Source organism: Bos taurus, chromosome 15, assembly GCF_002263795.3.
Source record: "Bos taurus isolate L1 Dominette 01449 registration number 42190680 breed Hereford chromosome 15, ARS-UCD2.0, whole genome shotgun sequence".
In the NCBI taxonomy this organism is placed as follows: domain Eukaryota; kingdom Metazoa; phylum Chordata; class Mammalia; order Artiodactyla; family Bovidae; genus Bos; species Bos taurus.
This window is the reverse complement of record NC_037342.1, coordinates 81591848-81610593: the sequence shown is the minus strand read 5'-3', so window position 1 is coordinate 81610593 and position 18746 is coordinate 81591848. Positions and strand designations below refer to the sequence as shown.

At 41.4% G+C, this 18746-nt stretch overlaps 1 protein-coding gene and 2 pseudogenes across 1 annotated transcript; 2 read left to right on the top strand and 1 right to left on the bottom strand.

Moving 5' to 3' along the window:
• On the bottom strand, positions 2073-3013 carry OR5B135P (olfactory receptor family 5 subfamily B member 135, pseudogene; annotated as a pseudogene).
• On the top strand, positions 8946-9896 carry OR5B151P (olfactory receptor family 5 subfamily B member 151, pseudogene; annotated as a pseudogene).
• Positions 17243-18196, top strand: OR5B2 (olfactory receptor family 5 subfamily B member 2). The gene has a single exon (NM_001390733.1). It carries the CDS (start codon positions 17243-17245, stop codon positions 18194-18196), a length of 954 nt encoding a protein of 317 aa, NP_001377662.1.
• The last annotated feature ends 550 nt before the right edge of the window (positions 18197-18746 follow it).

Here is an 18746-nt window from a genome sequence, read left to right as displayed (position 1 = left end):
TATGTAAGTCTTAGAATCATTCGAGTTAAATGAATAATTATTTATGAAGAAATTTTGCAAATTGTATCAGGTAGGAAACTTATAGTCTCATAGTTTGCCTTTTTGATTTACTAAATAAAATTCATTTCATGTGTTATTTTCCCCTTAATGAAAAATCACTAATGAAAAATTTAGATGATTTGATATTAATCATTTAATACTGTTGGTTTCCAAAAAAATTAATTTGTCCAAAAGTACAAACAGTGAGTGAGAATATAGATAAAAAAGCTGTATCTCCTGAAATGCTCTAAGATTATTATCTGAAGAATTCTCTAAAGAGTAGTGAACTATAATTATCAGTGATTCAGATATATTGACTTCTGGACACCAAATTGAATTCTTTAAACAAACGTTTATTGAAGTATTAGTATGAATCCGGTCATTATTCACGTACTGTGCATGAAGTTGTTCGTAAAGAAGACAAGGTCACTCCTCTTGTGTACTGTGTGTTTTGAGGAGAAAGGTAAATAACTGAATCAAGAAGGAAATAAAGTTCTTTCCTGGTGGTGCAGTGGCTAAAACTCCATGCTCCCATTGCAGGGGGTCTGGGTCCGAACTCTTAACAGATCCTACATGCCACCGTGAGGATCTCACATGCCTCAGCTAAGACCTGGCACAGTCAAATCATTAATTGTAAAAAGCCTTAAGAAAAGAAATAAATAGGGTTTGGGCAGTGACCAGAGCAAAGAAAAATAAAGCAAGGAACCTAAGAAGGGAACAGTGTCCACGGGCCGGGCTAACTATGACATGGTAACAATGAAGCAAGCCTGAAGGAAGAGCGGGAGCCTTTGGTCATTACAAACAGCGAGTACAAAGACCCCGGGGAAGAAGCACGATGAGATTGTCCAGGAACAGCGAGGAACGCGGCGTGAAAGAAGCGGGTGAGTGCCGGGAACAGGGAGGGCACCACGTGGCTCATCTAAAACAGGAGGGTTTATGAGTGAGCGGCTTCAGCCATTGTATAGTCTTTCCAGGGAGGAAAATGGATGACATGATTATCAGTGCATTTTTTTTTTTCAAAATGTTAGAGACTGTAGTCATGTACGGGACAACTGGAAAGTTCCATTATTATTGACTGATCACCTTTTCTTGTACTGTGGGCTTCTTGCTTCTCAAGATTATCCTGTGACCTTACTCTTTGTACCAGATGACACACTAAAGACAGAGATTTTGATTTCTGTAAAATGTTACACATATGTGGTGCTGAATAAATCATCCAATAAAATCATATATTTTTATTAAAAATCCATGTCACAATTTTCCTCAGTCTGGACTCTGGAAACAGTTTCTCAGCTAGATAAACAATGTCAGACATGAACATATATTGATTATTTTAAATTTTTATTTAAAAGCTGGCGATACTCCAACTCCTTTAACAAATTTCTCACTCCTGTGTGTATGCGCACTTACGAGATTCTTACATATGCTTCTGGTAGTGGGTTTCTGCGTGCCGTGTTTTCATATATGCTAGCGTTGCCACTGCAGTACTCTTGCCTGGAAAATCCCATGGACGGAGGAGCCTGGTGGCCTGCAGTCCATGGGGTCGCACAGAGTCAGACGCGACTGAGCGACTTCACCTTCACTTTTCACTTTCACGCATCGGAGAAGGAAATGGCAACCCACTCCAGTGTCCTTGCCTGGAGAGTCCCAGGGACGGGGGAGCCTGGTGGGCTGTCATCTCTGGGGTCGCACAGAGTCAGACACGACTGAAGCGACTCAGCAGCAGCACCATTGCCACATGATAAAGATAATATCAACATGTGAATAAATCAAATATAATTAACAAAATTCACTACAAGCAGGATTTTAATATTCTTAAGGTCCCCTCTGGCCATCCTCAATCAACTATCACATATTTGAACTTAATTTTTTTGTTTTTCTAGACGATAGGTTTTCAAAAAAGGAATGGTGTTACTGTAGTAATTTAGGTGCAGTACAAGCCTTAAAATGTGAATTACTGCATGATGACGGTCTGAGGGGAAAGAAACTAAGTCATTTGGATCCTACAACTTTCAAAGGTGTAGCTTCGAAAATTATGCCTTCTTACCCACCTTCTTGAAAGCGTTTTTGACCTCCTTGTTTATAGACCAAGGGGCTGAGCAGGGGGATGACCATGGTATAGCACACAGACGCAATTTTGTCTGTGTCCATGGGATGACTGGAGCTGGGCTGAGAGTACATAAAGATGCCTGTCCCATAGAAGATGGAGACTGTGGTGAGGTGAGACACGCAGGTGGATAAAGCCTTCTGATATCCCTCAGCCGAGTGCATCTTCAAGATGGTGGTAAATATGAACAAATAGGAAATCAAGATAACCAGGAGGGCAAACTCAATACCGAAACTTGCCACCACGTGGAGAATCAGCTCACTGATATGTTTATCAGAGCAAGAGAGAGCCATGACTGCTGGAATATTGCAGAAAAAGTGGTGGAGCACATTGGCCCTACAGAAGTAGAGCCGGAAAATGTCTCCCCTGTGGACGGAGGCATTCAGGAAACCACAGAAGTAGGGACCCATAGCCATACAAGTACACACACTTGCTGTCATGGTGGTGTTATAACATAGGGGGTTGCACACTGCTGCGTAGCAGTCATAGGCCATTGAGGCCAACAGGTAACTTTCCACAGTGGCAAATGCTGCAAAAAAGAACCTCTGAGCAGTGCATACATTGTAGGAGATGACCTGGTCTCCTACAAGGAGCCCAGCCATCACCTTGGGAGTGACAGCTGTGGAGTAGCAAAAGTCCACCAGAGACAGATTTGTAGGGGAAAAGTACATGGGAATGTGGAGACGAGACTCCAAGAGAATCAGCAGGATCAGTCCCAACCATATTGACAAGATAAATGAGCAGGAATATTATAAAGAGGGGGACCTGCAGTCCGGGGGCACTGGTGAGTCCCAGCAGGATGAATTCAGGCACTCCTGTATTATTCCTCATGGATGCAGTTTTTGAATCACAGGAGGTCCTATGGCAAAGAAAAAGAAAGGAGCACAGTGATAAACAAATGGGAGATTGAAAGTGAAATTAATTCAGCATTGTGCATATGTGCATATATACACATATACAAATATTTCGTTAATGGGATAATTTGAACTTCTCCACATCTGAAGTACAGACTAAACAAAATTTAAGCCACAAAGTATCTGTAGAGTTTCACACTGTTGAAGCTGAGGGGTCTTCATGGACCATTTTCCAACTTTTAAATTTTGTAAGTTCGTGAACTGAGATGTAGAAAATATTATGTCCTGACTAAGATGAGCCATCTTGAATAAATATATCTGTTAATTAAGTTTTTCTCAGCCTAGTAAATACTTAGGTCTAAATTGCTCAATTTCCCCAAACTGCTCTGAACACTTGACACGTATTTTCTTTTATTTCTCTCAACAACCCCATGAGATTGATTGTTATCCCCATTTAATTCATGAAGCACAGAGGCTGAGTATTGTATTTAAGTTTATAAAATTATGACTGCCAGAACAATGTCTGTACCCAGCTTCTGGCGTGGCTCAGATGGTAAGGAATCTGCCTGCAATGCAGGAGACCTGGGTTCGATACCTCTGTCAGGAAGATCCCCTGGAGAAGAGAATGACTACCCACTCCAGTATTCTTACTGGGAGAATCCCATGGACCGAGGAGCCTGGAGGGCTACAGTCCATGGGGTCGCAGAGAGTAGGACACGACTGAGCGACTTTCACTTTCAGAGTGATTCCACTGGAAGTGTGAGTGATTCACTGGAAGTGTGCGTGATTCCACTGGAAGTGTGAGTGATTCACTGGAAGTGTGCGTGATTCCACTGGAAGTGTGAGTGATTCACTGGAATTGTAAGAGATTCCACTGCCAGTGTAAGTCCACTGTCTTAACTGAGTTTAAAATCAAGTTGAACTTAATTCAGTTTACAATTACTCTGTCTCCAGTGTTCTAACCCAGCCTTTGCAGTTTTACAGTGAAGTAACTGAGAGACACATGCCCAGTGCCCGTGGTGGGATAACTGGGGCGGGAGGGGCTGTACGACCTGCAGAGACAGTTCAGCGAGGTGGGGTGCAGCATCCAGCAAGAAGCCTGGGCTCTGAGATGCGGTGCACACAGCTTGCCTCCCACTACCTGGGAATCACTGAGCCTGACCTAACTCCCCTGAAGTGATCTTTTTCATTTACAAAGTGACAATCGTAATGAAACTAAAAAAGTGTTAGTTGCTCAGTCATCCGACTCTGCAACCCATGGACTGCAGCCCGCCAGGCTCCTCTGCCCATGGAATTCTCCAGGTAAGAATACTAGAGTGGGTTGCCATTCCCTTCTCCAGGGGATCTTCCCAACCCAGGGATTGAACCTGGGTCTCCTGTATTGCAGGCGGATTCTTTACCAGCTGAGCCACCGGGGAAGTCCCTGTGTAATGAGACTTAACAAGGTATTATTATGAGAATTAAAGGAGATAAACATATTAAAAACGATGAGTAGAATGCTGGGTATTGAGTACAGTCTGATCACATCAGATGTAGTGTTAGTATTAAGATGAACTGGTCACCTCCATGATTGCTTGAGAAGCGTGGGTGGTGAGGTGCGAGGTCCAGGCGGGGGTGAGCGCTGTAGTGCTGTGGCTTCCTCTCGCCTTTGGCCCACTGACATTTTCCTGTGTCCTCCAGGCTTTCCCAGGCTGTCCCGCTGTACAGAGAGGCTCTTCTGGTCATTCCATGCGAGTGATTCTTTTGCTCAGGTTGCTCCTTTAAAATCCATGTTTTAGCTTGGGTTGAAAGGGTCTCTTTTTTATTTTTATTTCCGCCATTGCATGTGGCTTGTGGGATCTTAGTTCTCCAACCAGGGATTAACCAGGCCCTCGGCAGTGACAGCCTGGAGTCCTAACCACTGGACTGCCAGGGAATTCCCAGAGCCTCTTTTTAGAAACTCATCCTTTCTCTTATTACTGTCTTCTCATAGTTGAACCACAGAGGTCAAGGGTTGAAAATTTCCTAGTTTGTTGGCAGTCTTCAGCCTGCCAACAGGTCTGGTTTGGTGGTGAGCCCCATGTTTGAAATTTTTATATCAACATGTTCTGGTGTAGGAAGAGTGCCTTAAATATTTCTTACTTGAATTTAGTCCTTTAACAGGCCCATCTATTATTCTTCTCTACCATTGTACTTCTAATTGTCAGATATATATTTAATTTATTTATTCATGTGTTTATATGTATATATACAAATACATACCTCTTTTCATTTAGTCCTCAGTCATGTTGTAAGGTAGGTATTATTATTCCTATTCTACCATTAAGAGAACTGAGGATTTGAGAATTACATGAAGCTCTACAATTACATAGTTAGTAGGAGGAAAGTTAAAGATTCAAAATTCAAACTCAGCTGTGATCAAATCAAAAGCCTTATTTTTTAGCCTCCTCTCTATTGGCCTTTATAAATGTGCTAGTAATAATCATGAGGATGAGGTTATTGGGGAAAGATTACAATGGAATATTGATCTTGCTAATTCAATTATAACATTTCTGTGGTCTAAAGAAGAATTATTTCACTCTGTTCTGGTGTTTTAGTGTTTTTTATTTAAGTTTCTTTTTTAGCTTCCAATAAAAGGACAAGAAATAGTAAATAAAATGAAGTAAGACTTACAGCAGCACTTACATTTTTTGCTAATTTTTTTTTTTTAGGAAGGCAGTATAATGGATATTCCTTGTGTCACTAAATTTCCTATTGATGGAAGTTTTGACATTTAAACTGCAGTCTCAACTTACTGTTTTAGGGAAGAAAATTGTCAAAATATCTATTTCTATGCTCAAATAGTTCATAGTAGCTAAAGTTGCCCCACAGATTTTTGCATGAATTACACTCACCAAAAATTTATATGAAACATAAAGTCTTACCTTACTGCTGGAAAAAACAGTCAGTCCCAAATAGTGAGTCTAGAGTCAGCATTTAACCATGGAATAATGCATGTATATAGCGAGAGATGGATGTTCTCTGTCAGGCACTGGTCAAAAGATTCTAAGACCTCTAAGACAAGTAAAGATGGAGGAAAGAACCCAGCAGTTAGAAACTTGGGAGAAAGTCCTGAACACTTCACTAATTCTTTGCTCTTGGCAGAGTCACTGTCTTCTGCTTATTTGAAAAAGAAATAATAAAATGACCTCTTCCATATATTTCACAGAATTGGGCCTATGATTAGCAAATGAAGGAAGTTCTATAAAGTGCCTTGCTGAAGTGCTATCATTTTAAAGTCAATCAATATATATTTTAAAAATTATTTTTTTTAATTGGAGGATAATTGCCTTACAATGTTGTGTTAGTTTCTGCCGTAATCAGCATGAACCAGCCACGGGCATACATACGTCCCCTCCCCCTTAAACCTCCCACCTCCCACCTCCCACCCCATCCCACCCCGCTAGGTTAACACAGAGCACCAGGATGTTTTCTCTGGACATGATTGCAGCATCACAGCAAATCCTCAGGTTGGGGGTTCGGGAGGAGAACGCCTGCATGTACTTACAACTGCTAACAATCAGAGGAATAGATGACAGCCAAGGGATCTCAGCTAAAATGATGTCATACTGAGTCAGATGGGGATTTCAGAGACTAGCTCGTAGGAATCATGAAGGAGTTATAGATACATGGAGCTCTTCGGGGATATTCCCCATGAGGGCATCTATAGCTCTCATCTCTTTCTTAGGGAAGAAAAAATTGAATTACCTGTGTGATCTAGCTGGATATGTTGATGGTTCACACATTATCATATCGCTTGTTATTTCTTTTTCTTTCTCCATTTTCTAATTAAAATATATGTGCACTCAGTTGCTCAGTCATGTCCAGCTCTTTGCGACCCCATTCAATGTAGCCCCACAGGCTCCTCTGTCCATGGGATTTCCCAGGCAAGAATACTGGGGAGAGTTGCCAGTCCCTTCTCCAGGGGACCTTCCCGACCCAGGGATTGAACCCTTTCTCTTGTGTCTCCTGCACTGGCAGGCGAATTCTTTACCACTAGCAACAACAAACACTTAATAGCCACAGTTTTTGTGGTGTGCTAAGTCACTTCAGTCATGCCCAACTCTTGGCCACTCCATTAACTGCAGCCTACAGGCTCCTCTGTCTGTGGGATTCTCCAGGCAAGAATCCTGGAGTGGGTAACCATTCCCTTTTCCAGGGGATCTTCGAAACCCAGGGATAGAACCCAGGTCTCCTGCGTTGCAGGCGGATTCTTTACCATCTGAGCCACCAGGGAAGCCCAAAACTCATAGCTTTTAGTGTGTGATTCTAATTGTTCAAATTAGAATTTCATAGATCAAATCTCATAGGTCAACTTCACCCACATGTTGACACCCTACATGCCACCACCCACATTTCCTAAACCAAGATGGAGACTGCCGTTTTATCATAATGAGAACACACAGTAAATCACTAGGATTGCGGTGCACATCCGTTTGTGGTTTTTTAAAAATGTATTCTCTCATTTAACTATTATAATAATCCAACTTTAAATGTCCTATTAGACTTTTCATTTTGTATATAGAGAAAGAAAGGCTCTAAGAAGTTATTTTATGGATAATGTCTCCCAAATAGTAAACGGTGGGGCTGCTTTTTTAATATATATGTACTTTTTTCCAGAGTCCAAGCTCTGCCTTTGATTCAAAGCTTCACTCTGTCATGTGTAAAGGTCCACAAAACACTTAACTGTTTGTATGACTGTTAAGAGGATTAAGTAGTTTTTAACATCAACCCCATGGACTGTAGCCCTCCAGGATCCTCTGCCCACAGGATTCTTCAGGCAAGAATATTGGAGTGAGTTGCCATTTCTGTCTCCAGGTTATCTTCCTGACCTAGGGATTGAACCCAGGTCTCCTGCATTATAAGCAGATACTTTTCCATCTGAGCCACTAGGGAAACCCAACATGTTAAATGTAAATGTGTACTGAGAATGAGCACTATATAAATGTAAATTGTTAACAGATTCAAGTTATCGGACTTGGGAGATGAGTTTATGTAAATATGTGATTAGACAGATTATAACCTCTTTCTGCCCTTAGTTTGCTCATCTGCACAAGTGGGAAGTTGTGCAATGCATGTACTCTGTATGGATCTTGCAGCTTCAACAGGATGTAACTATCAGTTCAGTTCAGTTCATTTCAGTCACTTAGTCATGTCTGATTCTTTGCGACCACGGACTGCAGGACCCCAGGCCTCTCTGTCCATCACCAACTCCCGGAGCTTACTCAAACTCATCTCCATGGAGTCAGTGATGTCAGCCAATCATTTCATTCTCTGTCATCTCCTTCTCCACCCAGCCTTCAATCTTGCCCAACATCAGGGTTTTTTCAGATGAGTCAGTTCTTTGCATCAGGTGGGCAAAGTATTGGAGTTTCAGCTTCAGCATCAGTCTTTCCAACGAATATTCAGGACTGATTTCCTTTAGGATTGACTTGTTGGATCTACTTGCTGTCCAAGGGACTCTCAAGAGTCTTCTCCAACACCATGGTTCAAAAGCATCAATTCTTCAGCACTCAGCTTTCTTTATAATCCAACTCTCACATCCATACATGACTGCTGGAACCATAGCTTTGATTAGACAAACCTTAGTTGGCAAAGTAATGTCTCTACTTTTTAATATGCTGTCTATGTTGGTCATAACTTTTCTTCCAAAGAGCAAGTGTCTTTTAATTTCACGGCCACAGTCACCATCTACAGTGACTTTGGAGCCCAAAAACGCAAAGTATGTAGCTGTAAGATAAATCAGTATGTAACTATAACATATTTGCTAGGTTTTTTGCTTCAAACCTATGCTCTAGATCAGAGAATTGTGAAGAATAATTTATTGCCATCATAAAGTGATAAAATAACAGGGTGTTTATATAATTCCAGTGCAAACTCTTTGCTGTTTACCAGATGCTCTTTGCTTTCTCATTACTACAGAGAATTTAGAAAATTCCCATGAAGAATGGTATAGAGGTGATGGATTTCACCTGGTGGGTCTAACCAATGCTCCAGAACTTCAGATCCCCCTCTTTATTGTGTTCACCCTCATTTACCTCATCAGTGTTTTGGGAAACCTGGGGATGATCACACTGATCCTGTTGGACTCCTGTCTCCACACCCCAATGTACTTTCTCATCATTAATCTGTCTTTGGTGGACTTTGGCTACTCCTCAGCTGTCACACCGAAAGTGATGGCTGGGTTTCTTAGAGCAGACAAGGTCATCTCATACAATGCCTGTGCTACTCAGATATTCTTTTTCGCAGCCTTTGCCAGTGTGGAAAATTTCCTCTTAGCTGCAATGGCCTATGATCGCCACGCTGCAGTGTGTGAACACCTACATTACACCATCACCATGAAGATGAGTGTGTGTGCCCGTCTGGCCATAGGCTCCTCCATCTGTGGATTCGTGAATGCCTCCATCCACGTTGGGGGCACGTTCAGCCTTTCTCTGTGTGAGTCCAAGCTGGTCCATCACTTTTTCTGTGATATTCCAGCTGTCATGGCTCTCTCTTGCTCTGATAAACATGTTAGAGAGGTGGTTCTCGTTTTAATTTCAAGCTTTAATGTCTTTTTTGCTCTTCTGGTAATATTTATTTCCTACCTTCTCATATTTATCACTGTCTTGAAGATGCACTCAGCTAAGGGATACCAAAAAGCTTTGTCCACCTGCGCTAGTCACCTTTCAGCCGTCAGCATCTTCTATGGAACAATCATCTTCATGTACTTGCAACCCAGCTCCAATCACTCCATGGACACAGACAAAGTGGCCTCCGTGTTCTATGCTATGGTCATCCCCATGCTGAACCCTATAGTCTACAGCCTGAGGAACAAAGAGGTGAAAAGTGCATTCAAGAAGGTTTGGGGGAAGGCAAAATTCTCTCTAGGATTTGCATTTTAATGTATTATACAAAATAATGTAGTTTCATTTGTCTCAGGTCATTCTATTCTCTCTTTTTAGCCATACAATGCATTTAATTCCTAAAGTTATAGCCTTACCACTTCAAAAATATGTTGTTTAGGGATAATAAAATATGTCTGGAAATGTAATACTTGAAATAGTATAGCTCGGGGAAAGAATAAGATGTTTTGGGTCTTGCTTCTCACAAACCTTAGTTATGGATTTGATTTATTCACTTGTTACACAGGCTTTTTCTCTACCACATGTCAGTGCAAATGTACATGTAAATCAGTGATACAAGCAAGGCTATGATGAGAAACACATACGTGTGCTCTATGTGGGCATGAGACATGTGGTCACATACATGGCAGTGGTGTAGACGTCAGTGATACAGCATAGGTAGCTTTTAATAAAATAAGTTAGGATGACTGTAACCTTATGTTTAATTTATTTATTTAGCTGAATATCTCTTCTACGTGTCTTAATTAGAGAAATATTTTGTAACTCTAAATGAAAGTATGTGCCTTATTGGCATACATTATTGCTGCTGCTGCTGCTGCTGCTAAGTCCCTTCAGTCATGTCCGACTCTGTGCGACCCCATAGACAGCAGCCCACCAGGCTCCTCTGTCCCTGGGATTCTCCAGGCAAGAACACTGGAGTGGGTTGCCATTTCCTTCTCCAAGGCATGCATGCATGCTAAGTTGCTTCAGTCGTGTCCAACTCTGTGTGACCCTATGGACAGCAGCCCACCAGGCTCCTCTGTCAACAGGATTCTCTAAGCAAGAATACTGGTGTGGGTTGCCATTTCCTTCTCCAACACATTATTGAAAGACACATAAATATCACATTTAAATGGGGCTATATTTCTGTCTTGACTGAGTCATTTTGAAGGACCAAAAACCAAACATTTGGTTTTATGAAAGGATGAAAACCCTAGAAGAAAAATGGAGGAAAATAAAAGCATGTTCAGTTCTTCACAGATGAAGAATTTTTCATCTGTGATATTCACCACACATTTTCACAATGTTTAAAAATGTCCTGAGAGTTGTTGTTCAGTAGCAAAGACGTGTCTGACTCTTTGTGATCCCATGGACTGTAGCATGCCAGGTAGCCTACTAGGCTCCTCTGCCCACAGGATTTCCCAGGCAAAAATACTGGAGTGGGTTGTCACTTCCTTCTCCAGGGGATCTTTCCAACCCAGGGATCAAGCCCACGTCTCCTGCATCGGCAGGTGGATTCTTTACCACTGAGCCACCAGCGAAGCCCAGTCAGTACATTTTTCTGCCTACAAATGCTGTGAAATGGTTAATGTTCATACTTTGGCTGAATTAGGTCATCGTTTGTCACTCCCAATGTCTGCTTCCCCACTCCATTCATTCTGTGATCCTCTTGCTGTTTCCTGACAAGTCTACACATGCTTCTGTTTCATTGCTTTTGTGCCTGAGGTTCCTTCTGAATGGAATCTCTGCTTTAAGTGTCTTTAAGTGTTATCCTAACATGGAGAGCTTCCCTGATCATTGTTAAAAGTAGTCACTCTCTCCTCCCTATGCACACATACTCCTCATCCTGTTGAAGGAGGAAACAGAACAGGCTGTATCTTGAAAGTAGGACTCCATCTTGGGTTGGACTGTGGACTTTGAGCTCTATGCCAAGTATCTCTGGAAATGACAAACCAACTGGAAAACCAGGCCCCTGAAGGAAGACCCCCAGGGCTTGTACCTAGACTCTCCCTGGCCTAAAAGAATACCCTAATTATTTGTGTAACCAAATAGAATCATACATTCTATTAAGCTCATTAGGGTATGACCACAGGCCTATTGATAATTGTCCACGGTTAACTACCTAGGCTTAAGGCATATGAATCACGGGTTAACTTTGATTGTCAGGGAATTTGGGGAGGTGAGTTTGGGCACCGTACACTTAGGGTGTATAAGGTTTTCACAAAAACTGGTCGGAGTCCTTGGCTAAGAGGAGACTGCCTTGGGCCCGCCTGTGTAATAAACTGCACTCCACTATCTGCATTGTCCTTCTGAGTGAGTTTGTTTCTGAGAACGCGTGGCTACAACAATGCCTTGTACAGTGGCAAGTAAGCAGCAAATGAATTCTATTTGGAAAATCATAAAAATACATTAATAAGATCGTATAAACGTTTACTCAGTTAATTTGGAAAACGACTTCATACATACTGATTATACTTCTAACTGAAATGCTTCATAATATTCATATAAAAATACCTGTCAGTAATAAACATAACATACATTCTATATCATTATGCATTTAATTTGATCCTCAGGGAACTCGGTTCTATACTAAAACTTCAAAGGGAACATGCACCAGTGGCTCCTTTTTCTGTCTCTATCTGATTGTAGACTTCACCATCTCAGCATTGGTAAGATCCTACTGGAACGTAGGAAGACGATCATGCTGCTACGTGTAGGCAGTGAAGTATATCATAAGGTTCACATCTGTCTTTATTATGATGTTTCTCTGTTGAAACTTATTTAATGTTGAGCTATTTTTGAGTTATAGCCAGTTTTTGAAGATCATGTAGAATGTTCCCATGTGAACTTGTATAGGCTGGGAACCGTGCAGCTGTGGTTATGTTAAGGGTTTCAGACTGAGCAACTGTCCTGGATTATACATGTGGGCCCTAAAGGAAATCACCTGTATCCCTGTAAGAAGTCAGAGAGAGATTGGCTCACAGAGGAGGGGAAGGCGGTGTAGCTATGGAGACAGAGATCGGAGTGGTGCAATTAGCAGAAGTGGAACAAGCAATAATGGATCCGATCCTACAGCCTCCAAAGGGATCACCACTAATTTGGCACAGTGAAACTGACTTTGGATGCCCAGCATTTGGAACTGTGAGAGAATAACTTTCTGTTCTTTTAAGCCGCCAAGTTTTTAAGTATTGATTCTGGTTTGGGGGAAGAGGAAAAACAAGAGCATTATGCCTAGAGCATTCTGTAGTGCCACCAAGTAGAGAAATCCTCAAAGAACAGAAGGCTCGTGCTATGTCAGGGAGACAAAGGATCCAACTGAAAAAGTTTCACATGGTGAAAACGGGAATAATTAGAGCAAAAAAATAACCTGGGATTGGATTACAACCCAAGGCATAAATGTATGAGAACACACTAAAAAAATACATGACTAAGTAATTAATAAATCAGGAAGAAGAGACAAATCTCACTAACAGAACTCTTGTTAGAACATTGCCCCCTCTAGGAGGTGGAGCTTAGTTCCACAACACCTGCAGTTCAGTAAGCTCGACTTAGTGACTTATTTCAAAGAATATAATATAGTCACAACCTGAAAGTAAAGAGCTATTTTATTTGGTGGGAATGTTTAGGCCTCCGAGCCAGGGAGACAGCATCTCAGTAGCTCTGAGAAAACCGCTCCAAGGAGGCAGGAGAGGAAGTCAGGCTGTATACAAGTTTGCAACAAAGGGAGCAGGCAGCCTGAACATCAAAGATCAGGTATCAAGTTAAGGAATTTAGCATTCTATGCACAGAAAGATGCAAGCCTCCCGGCTCTGTGAATTCTTTCCTTTCATATGCACCTCTGCTCTCTGGGGCCACTCCTGTTTCCTGGCTCCCCCTAAGGGGTGGTGGATGTGCAGATGGCTGCTTCTTGCCTTCCCCAGGTCCTCGGCAATCACCCTGAGGGGTGGAGGCATCTGGGGGATCCCAGCTTGGGGAGCCCTCATTCATATTTGGAGGCCAGAAATCGCTGATGGCTGTGACATTTCTTGCTTATTGATATGGCAGGAGATATTTTCATTTCACCATAAAAAGTGAAAAGGCTAACATTGCAACAGAAAGAGCCACCATTCTACTACCTGTTTGTTTGTATTTAGTTTTCTTAGATCCACACAGAAGTGAGATCAGGCAGCCGTGTTCTTTCTAGTTCTGACTTATTTCACTTGGTATAATGTCCTCCAGGGTTATTTATGCTGCTGCAAAAGGCAGTATCTCCTTTTTTAAGGCTGGATATTACTCCATTGCATGTATATATGCCACAATTTCTTTTTATATATATATACATTTTTTGCTTTATTTTTTATTTTTTAACTTTACAATATTGTATTGGTTTTGCCATATATCAACATGAATCCGCCACAGGTATACATGTGTTCCCTATCCTGAACCCTCCTCCCTCCTCCCTCCCCGTACCATCCCTCTGGGTCGTCCCACAATTTCTTTATCCATGTATCCTTCAGAGACACTTAGATTGTTTCCTTAGCTTGGCTATTGTAAATAATGCTCTGAAATACACACATAGAAAACCAAGTAACTGTGTGAAAAAATGTTTATGTCGATTACATTGACAGCAACAATCATTTCACTGTGTACATGTACATCGAAACATCATGTTGCACTCAAATACACGCAACAGTTATTTTTTACATTTTAGTAAATAAGTAATACAGGATATGGAGAAAACTGGGTACGGGTTTATTAGTTTCATATGGCTTCTATTGCAGATTACATATTTTTATTGTCTGTTTTCCTTATCTCTACTCGAATCTGTACTATTTCCTGCTTTCTTTAAATTTTGGTTTTAGTGAGCACTTCTTTTCCCTTGACATCTTTACTCATTCCTGAAATAAACACTCACAGCTGTAAGGATCTCTATGAACACTGTTTTTGTTAACTATTCAATATTTGATATGTAGCGTTTTCATTTTTATTTGTCTTAATCTATTTTTTATTTCTCTTTATTTGTAATCCCTAAACACTAGAACCAATGTAATGTCTCTGGCACTACTGGTAAAGAACCCGACTGCCAACGCAAGAGTTGCAAGAATTTGACCCCGGGGTTGGAAACATCCCCTGGAATAGGAAATAGTAATCCCTTTCAGTATTCTTGCCTGGAAAATTCCATGGACAGAGGAGCCTGGCAAGCTACAATCTGTAGGGTTGCAAAAAGTCAGACATGAGTGAAGCAACTTAGCATGCATACACGCACCAACAAGGAGCTGATGAAAATGGAATACTATTCAAAAAATTCCACTGATAGTCAAGTTAACAGCAAGGATGGATGTTAATTGCATTATAGTAAGTGAAAGAAACAAGACTCAAAGACCAGATATGCTAGAATTCTAATTAAGGATATTCTTGCAAAGGCAAAGTTTGTACACAAGGCATTTGTGAGGTTTCTAGGGGTCACAGGTAGGAGAAGGAGTGGATCAGAAAGAACCACAGGTTTGTCTACATGATAGAACGGTTTTATATCTTGATTGCAGTAACACATAACCATATACATTAGGCCAAATTTTAAAAACTATATACAAAAACAGTATATTTTAATATTTGTGAATTATGTATTTAGAAAAACTCAAGAGGAAAGAACAAGTAATACAAAACATGCATGCACACTCATATGCAATAAGGTCCCCACAGGGTGTTCAATTGCTTCTTCCCTGGAAGGTGGGGTGAGGAGCTGCAGATGGTCCCATGGGGGCATCCCCGAGAGCTCCATGTCTCTATAATTCACTCCTGGTTCCCTTGCACCCACGTCTGAAATACCAACACTCCATGCGACATCGTTTTAGAGGGGCCTGACTGCATGCCAAGCTCCTTGGTCATCGTATACTCACCCGAATGTTAATCATCGTCATTGCACACAGGTCTCCCTACTACCTGAGGATTTGCTATGAGCCTACAACCATGGCCAAGAAAACTACCTCTATGTAAAAATTATGACAACCTTCTCTTATTTGCTATTTACAGTGACTAGATCTGTAAATTATGTAAGAGAAGTTATTTTATTATGTTTATCCTACAAATAAGGAGAGGCTAAATGACTCCTTCCAAGACACAATAAGAATCGATCATGGATTTGAAATTTGAACCCAGGCTCCTCTGTCTTTGTTAGTCTTTTTCCTCCCTATTTCTCTGCTTTAGAGAATTCGGAACCTTTTGACCACTACCCTCTTTCATTACTGATGAACTATTTTATGGCTGAATTTCTCACTTCACACTCACTATTCAAAATTGATTGTCTCTTCTTGTCAAAGATCAAGGTAAGCTACTGTATTCCATGTATATCAACGTGTGTGTGCTCAGTCTCTCAGTCATGTTTGACGCTTTGCAACGCCATGGACTATAACCTGCCAGGCTCCTCTGTCCAAGGAATTTTTCAAGTGGTTGCCATCTCCTTTTCCAAGGGATGTTCCTAACCCGGGGATTTTTAGTAAAAAGTACAATCCATGTAAAAGCCTTGAGGAGATTATGCATATGATGAATTATTAGAGTACAGGAGAAGATGCTTTGATTATTTTTATAATAGTAAGTAGAACCTGGAGTATAAATGTCAAAACTTTGGTTAGTAAGGGATTTGGTGATAATTATGAATCCTGCTGCTTCCTGAATAAGTGAAACTGAAAGTCACTCAGTTGTGTCCAACTCTTTGTGACCCCATGGACTATTCTCCAGGCCAGAATACTGGAGTGGGTAGCCTGTCCCTTCTCCAGGGGATTTTCCCAACCCAGGAGTCAAACAGGGGTCTCCTGCATTGCAGGTGTATTCTTTACCAACTGAGCTACCATGGAAGCCCTGAATAAAGAGAAGTTAAAAAAATAAGATAAATGATACTTTGATTGTGTAGGTGTTAATTTCAGCTGGTCTCCCATTGGAGGTTTAAAACAAAAGCATCCCTAGCAAGGTCAAACTGCAGTGTAACCTTTTCCCCATAACCTCATCCTTATTATTACAGGCACCTTTAAATATGCTGACAATGGAGTATATAAACGCACACATATTTTTTATTATATTGAAACTGGATTTCAATCTTGAATCCCGAAATTTCTTCGTACAATGAAATTGTAGAATATCACATAACTTCTCAAATCTCTAATTCTTGCAATGGTAAAATAAACGTGATAACACTACCCACCGTACATACACGTATATATACACACACACATACATATACACACACATACACACACTTGTGTGCATGCTAAATTGCTTCAGTTGTGTTCGACTCTTTGCAAGCGTACAGACTGTAGCCCGCCAGGCTTCTTGCCCTCCAGGCACGAACACTGGAATGGGTTGCCATTTCCTACTCCAGGGGATCTTCCCGACCTAGGGATCAAACCCACACCTCTTATGTCTCCTGCATGGGTAGGCGGGTTCTTTACCACTAGCGGCCACATGCACAAACTTAAATGTAAAGCTCTTAGCATGAAATCAAGATAATTTTGAAGTACAAGTTATTAATGACATAATGTACAAGCTAATTGGGCACTTCCATTTCATTACAATTTATTATTTTGGGGGTCACTTTTCCCTTTATTTCTCGTTGCTCCAGGACATCTCATGGTTCCCAAACAGCACTAATGGAAAACAGCGCGGAAGTGACTGGGTTCATCCTCCTCGGACTATCCAGTGCCCCCGAGCTGCGGAGCCTCCTCTGTATCATGCTCACTCTCATTTACCTCGTCACTCTGGTCGGAAACCTGGGAATGATCACACTGATTCTCCTGGGCTCTCATCTGCACACACCTATGTACTTTTTCCTCAGTAACCTGTCTCTGGTGGACTTTGGCTACTCCTCGGCTGTCACTCCGAAAGCCGTGGCTGGGTTACTTATAGGAGACAAGTTCATCTCCTACAATGCATGTGCTGCTCAGATGTTCTTCTTCGTCGCCTTTGCTACTGTGGAAAATTACCTTTTGGCTTCAATGGCCTATGATCGCTATGCAGCTGTGTGCAGACCTCTGCATTATACCACAACTATGACGACAAGTGTGTGTGCACATCTTGCCATAGGCTCCTACATCTGTGGGTTTCTAAATGCCTGCTTCCATGTTGGAGACATATTCAGTCTTACTTTCTGTAAGTCCAACACGGTCCATCATTTCTTCTGTGATGTTCCAGCTGTCCTGGCTCTCTCTTGCTCTGAAAAACACGTTAGTGAAGTAGTTCTTGTTTTTATGTCGAGCTTTAATGTCTCTTTTGCTCTTCTGGTTATACTGATTTCCTACCTGTTCATATTTGTAAACATCTTGAAGATGCACTCAGCTCAAAGTCACCAAAAGGCGCTGTCCACCTGCGCTTCCCACTTCACTGCCGTCTCCATCTTCTATGGGACCCTTATCTTCATGTACTTACAGCCCAGCTCCAGGCACTCCATGGACACAGACAAGGTGGCATCTGTGTTTTACGCCATGGTCATCCCCATGCTGAATCCTGTGGTCTACAGCCTGAGGAACAAGGAGGTCAAGAGTGCATTCAAGAAGGTAGTGGAGAAGACAGATATATCTATAGGGTTGGGACTTTTAACATTGTAGTATGCACAGTAACCTCACTTAACTCCTCTCAGACTTTCCCCATGTAACTTGTTACTTTTCAAGTCTGTGGTCTTGAAAAAATTTACACATTTGAGGTGACATCTTTATCTTTAAAAATCTGTCATCCAGTAAAAAATGAAACATTTAAAATCTAAAACCTGAATGAGAATGGCTAATGGCAAGCTTTAGAAATGTTAAGACCCACTTGTCAAAACGTATTGATGCTATTTGATTTATTCACTGTTTCACTTACATTTGGTTGACTACCTGTCAGTGCAAACATAAATGCTAAAACAGGGGTACAGTCAAGCCCATAAACAAAGGTGTAGGTATGTGTCTCATGTGGGCACAGACACACTGGAAAGAGAAATTTGTCACAGGTAAATGAAACGTGACTGGCACGAGAAGAACAAAATAATGCCCTTTGCAGCAACACAGATGGGCCTAGAGACTGTCATGCTGAGCGAAGTAAGTCAGGCAGAGAGACAGGTATGTGATATCCCTTGTATGTGGAATTGGGAAAAAAAAAGTGGTAAAATGGACTTATTTA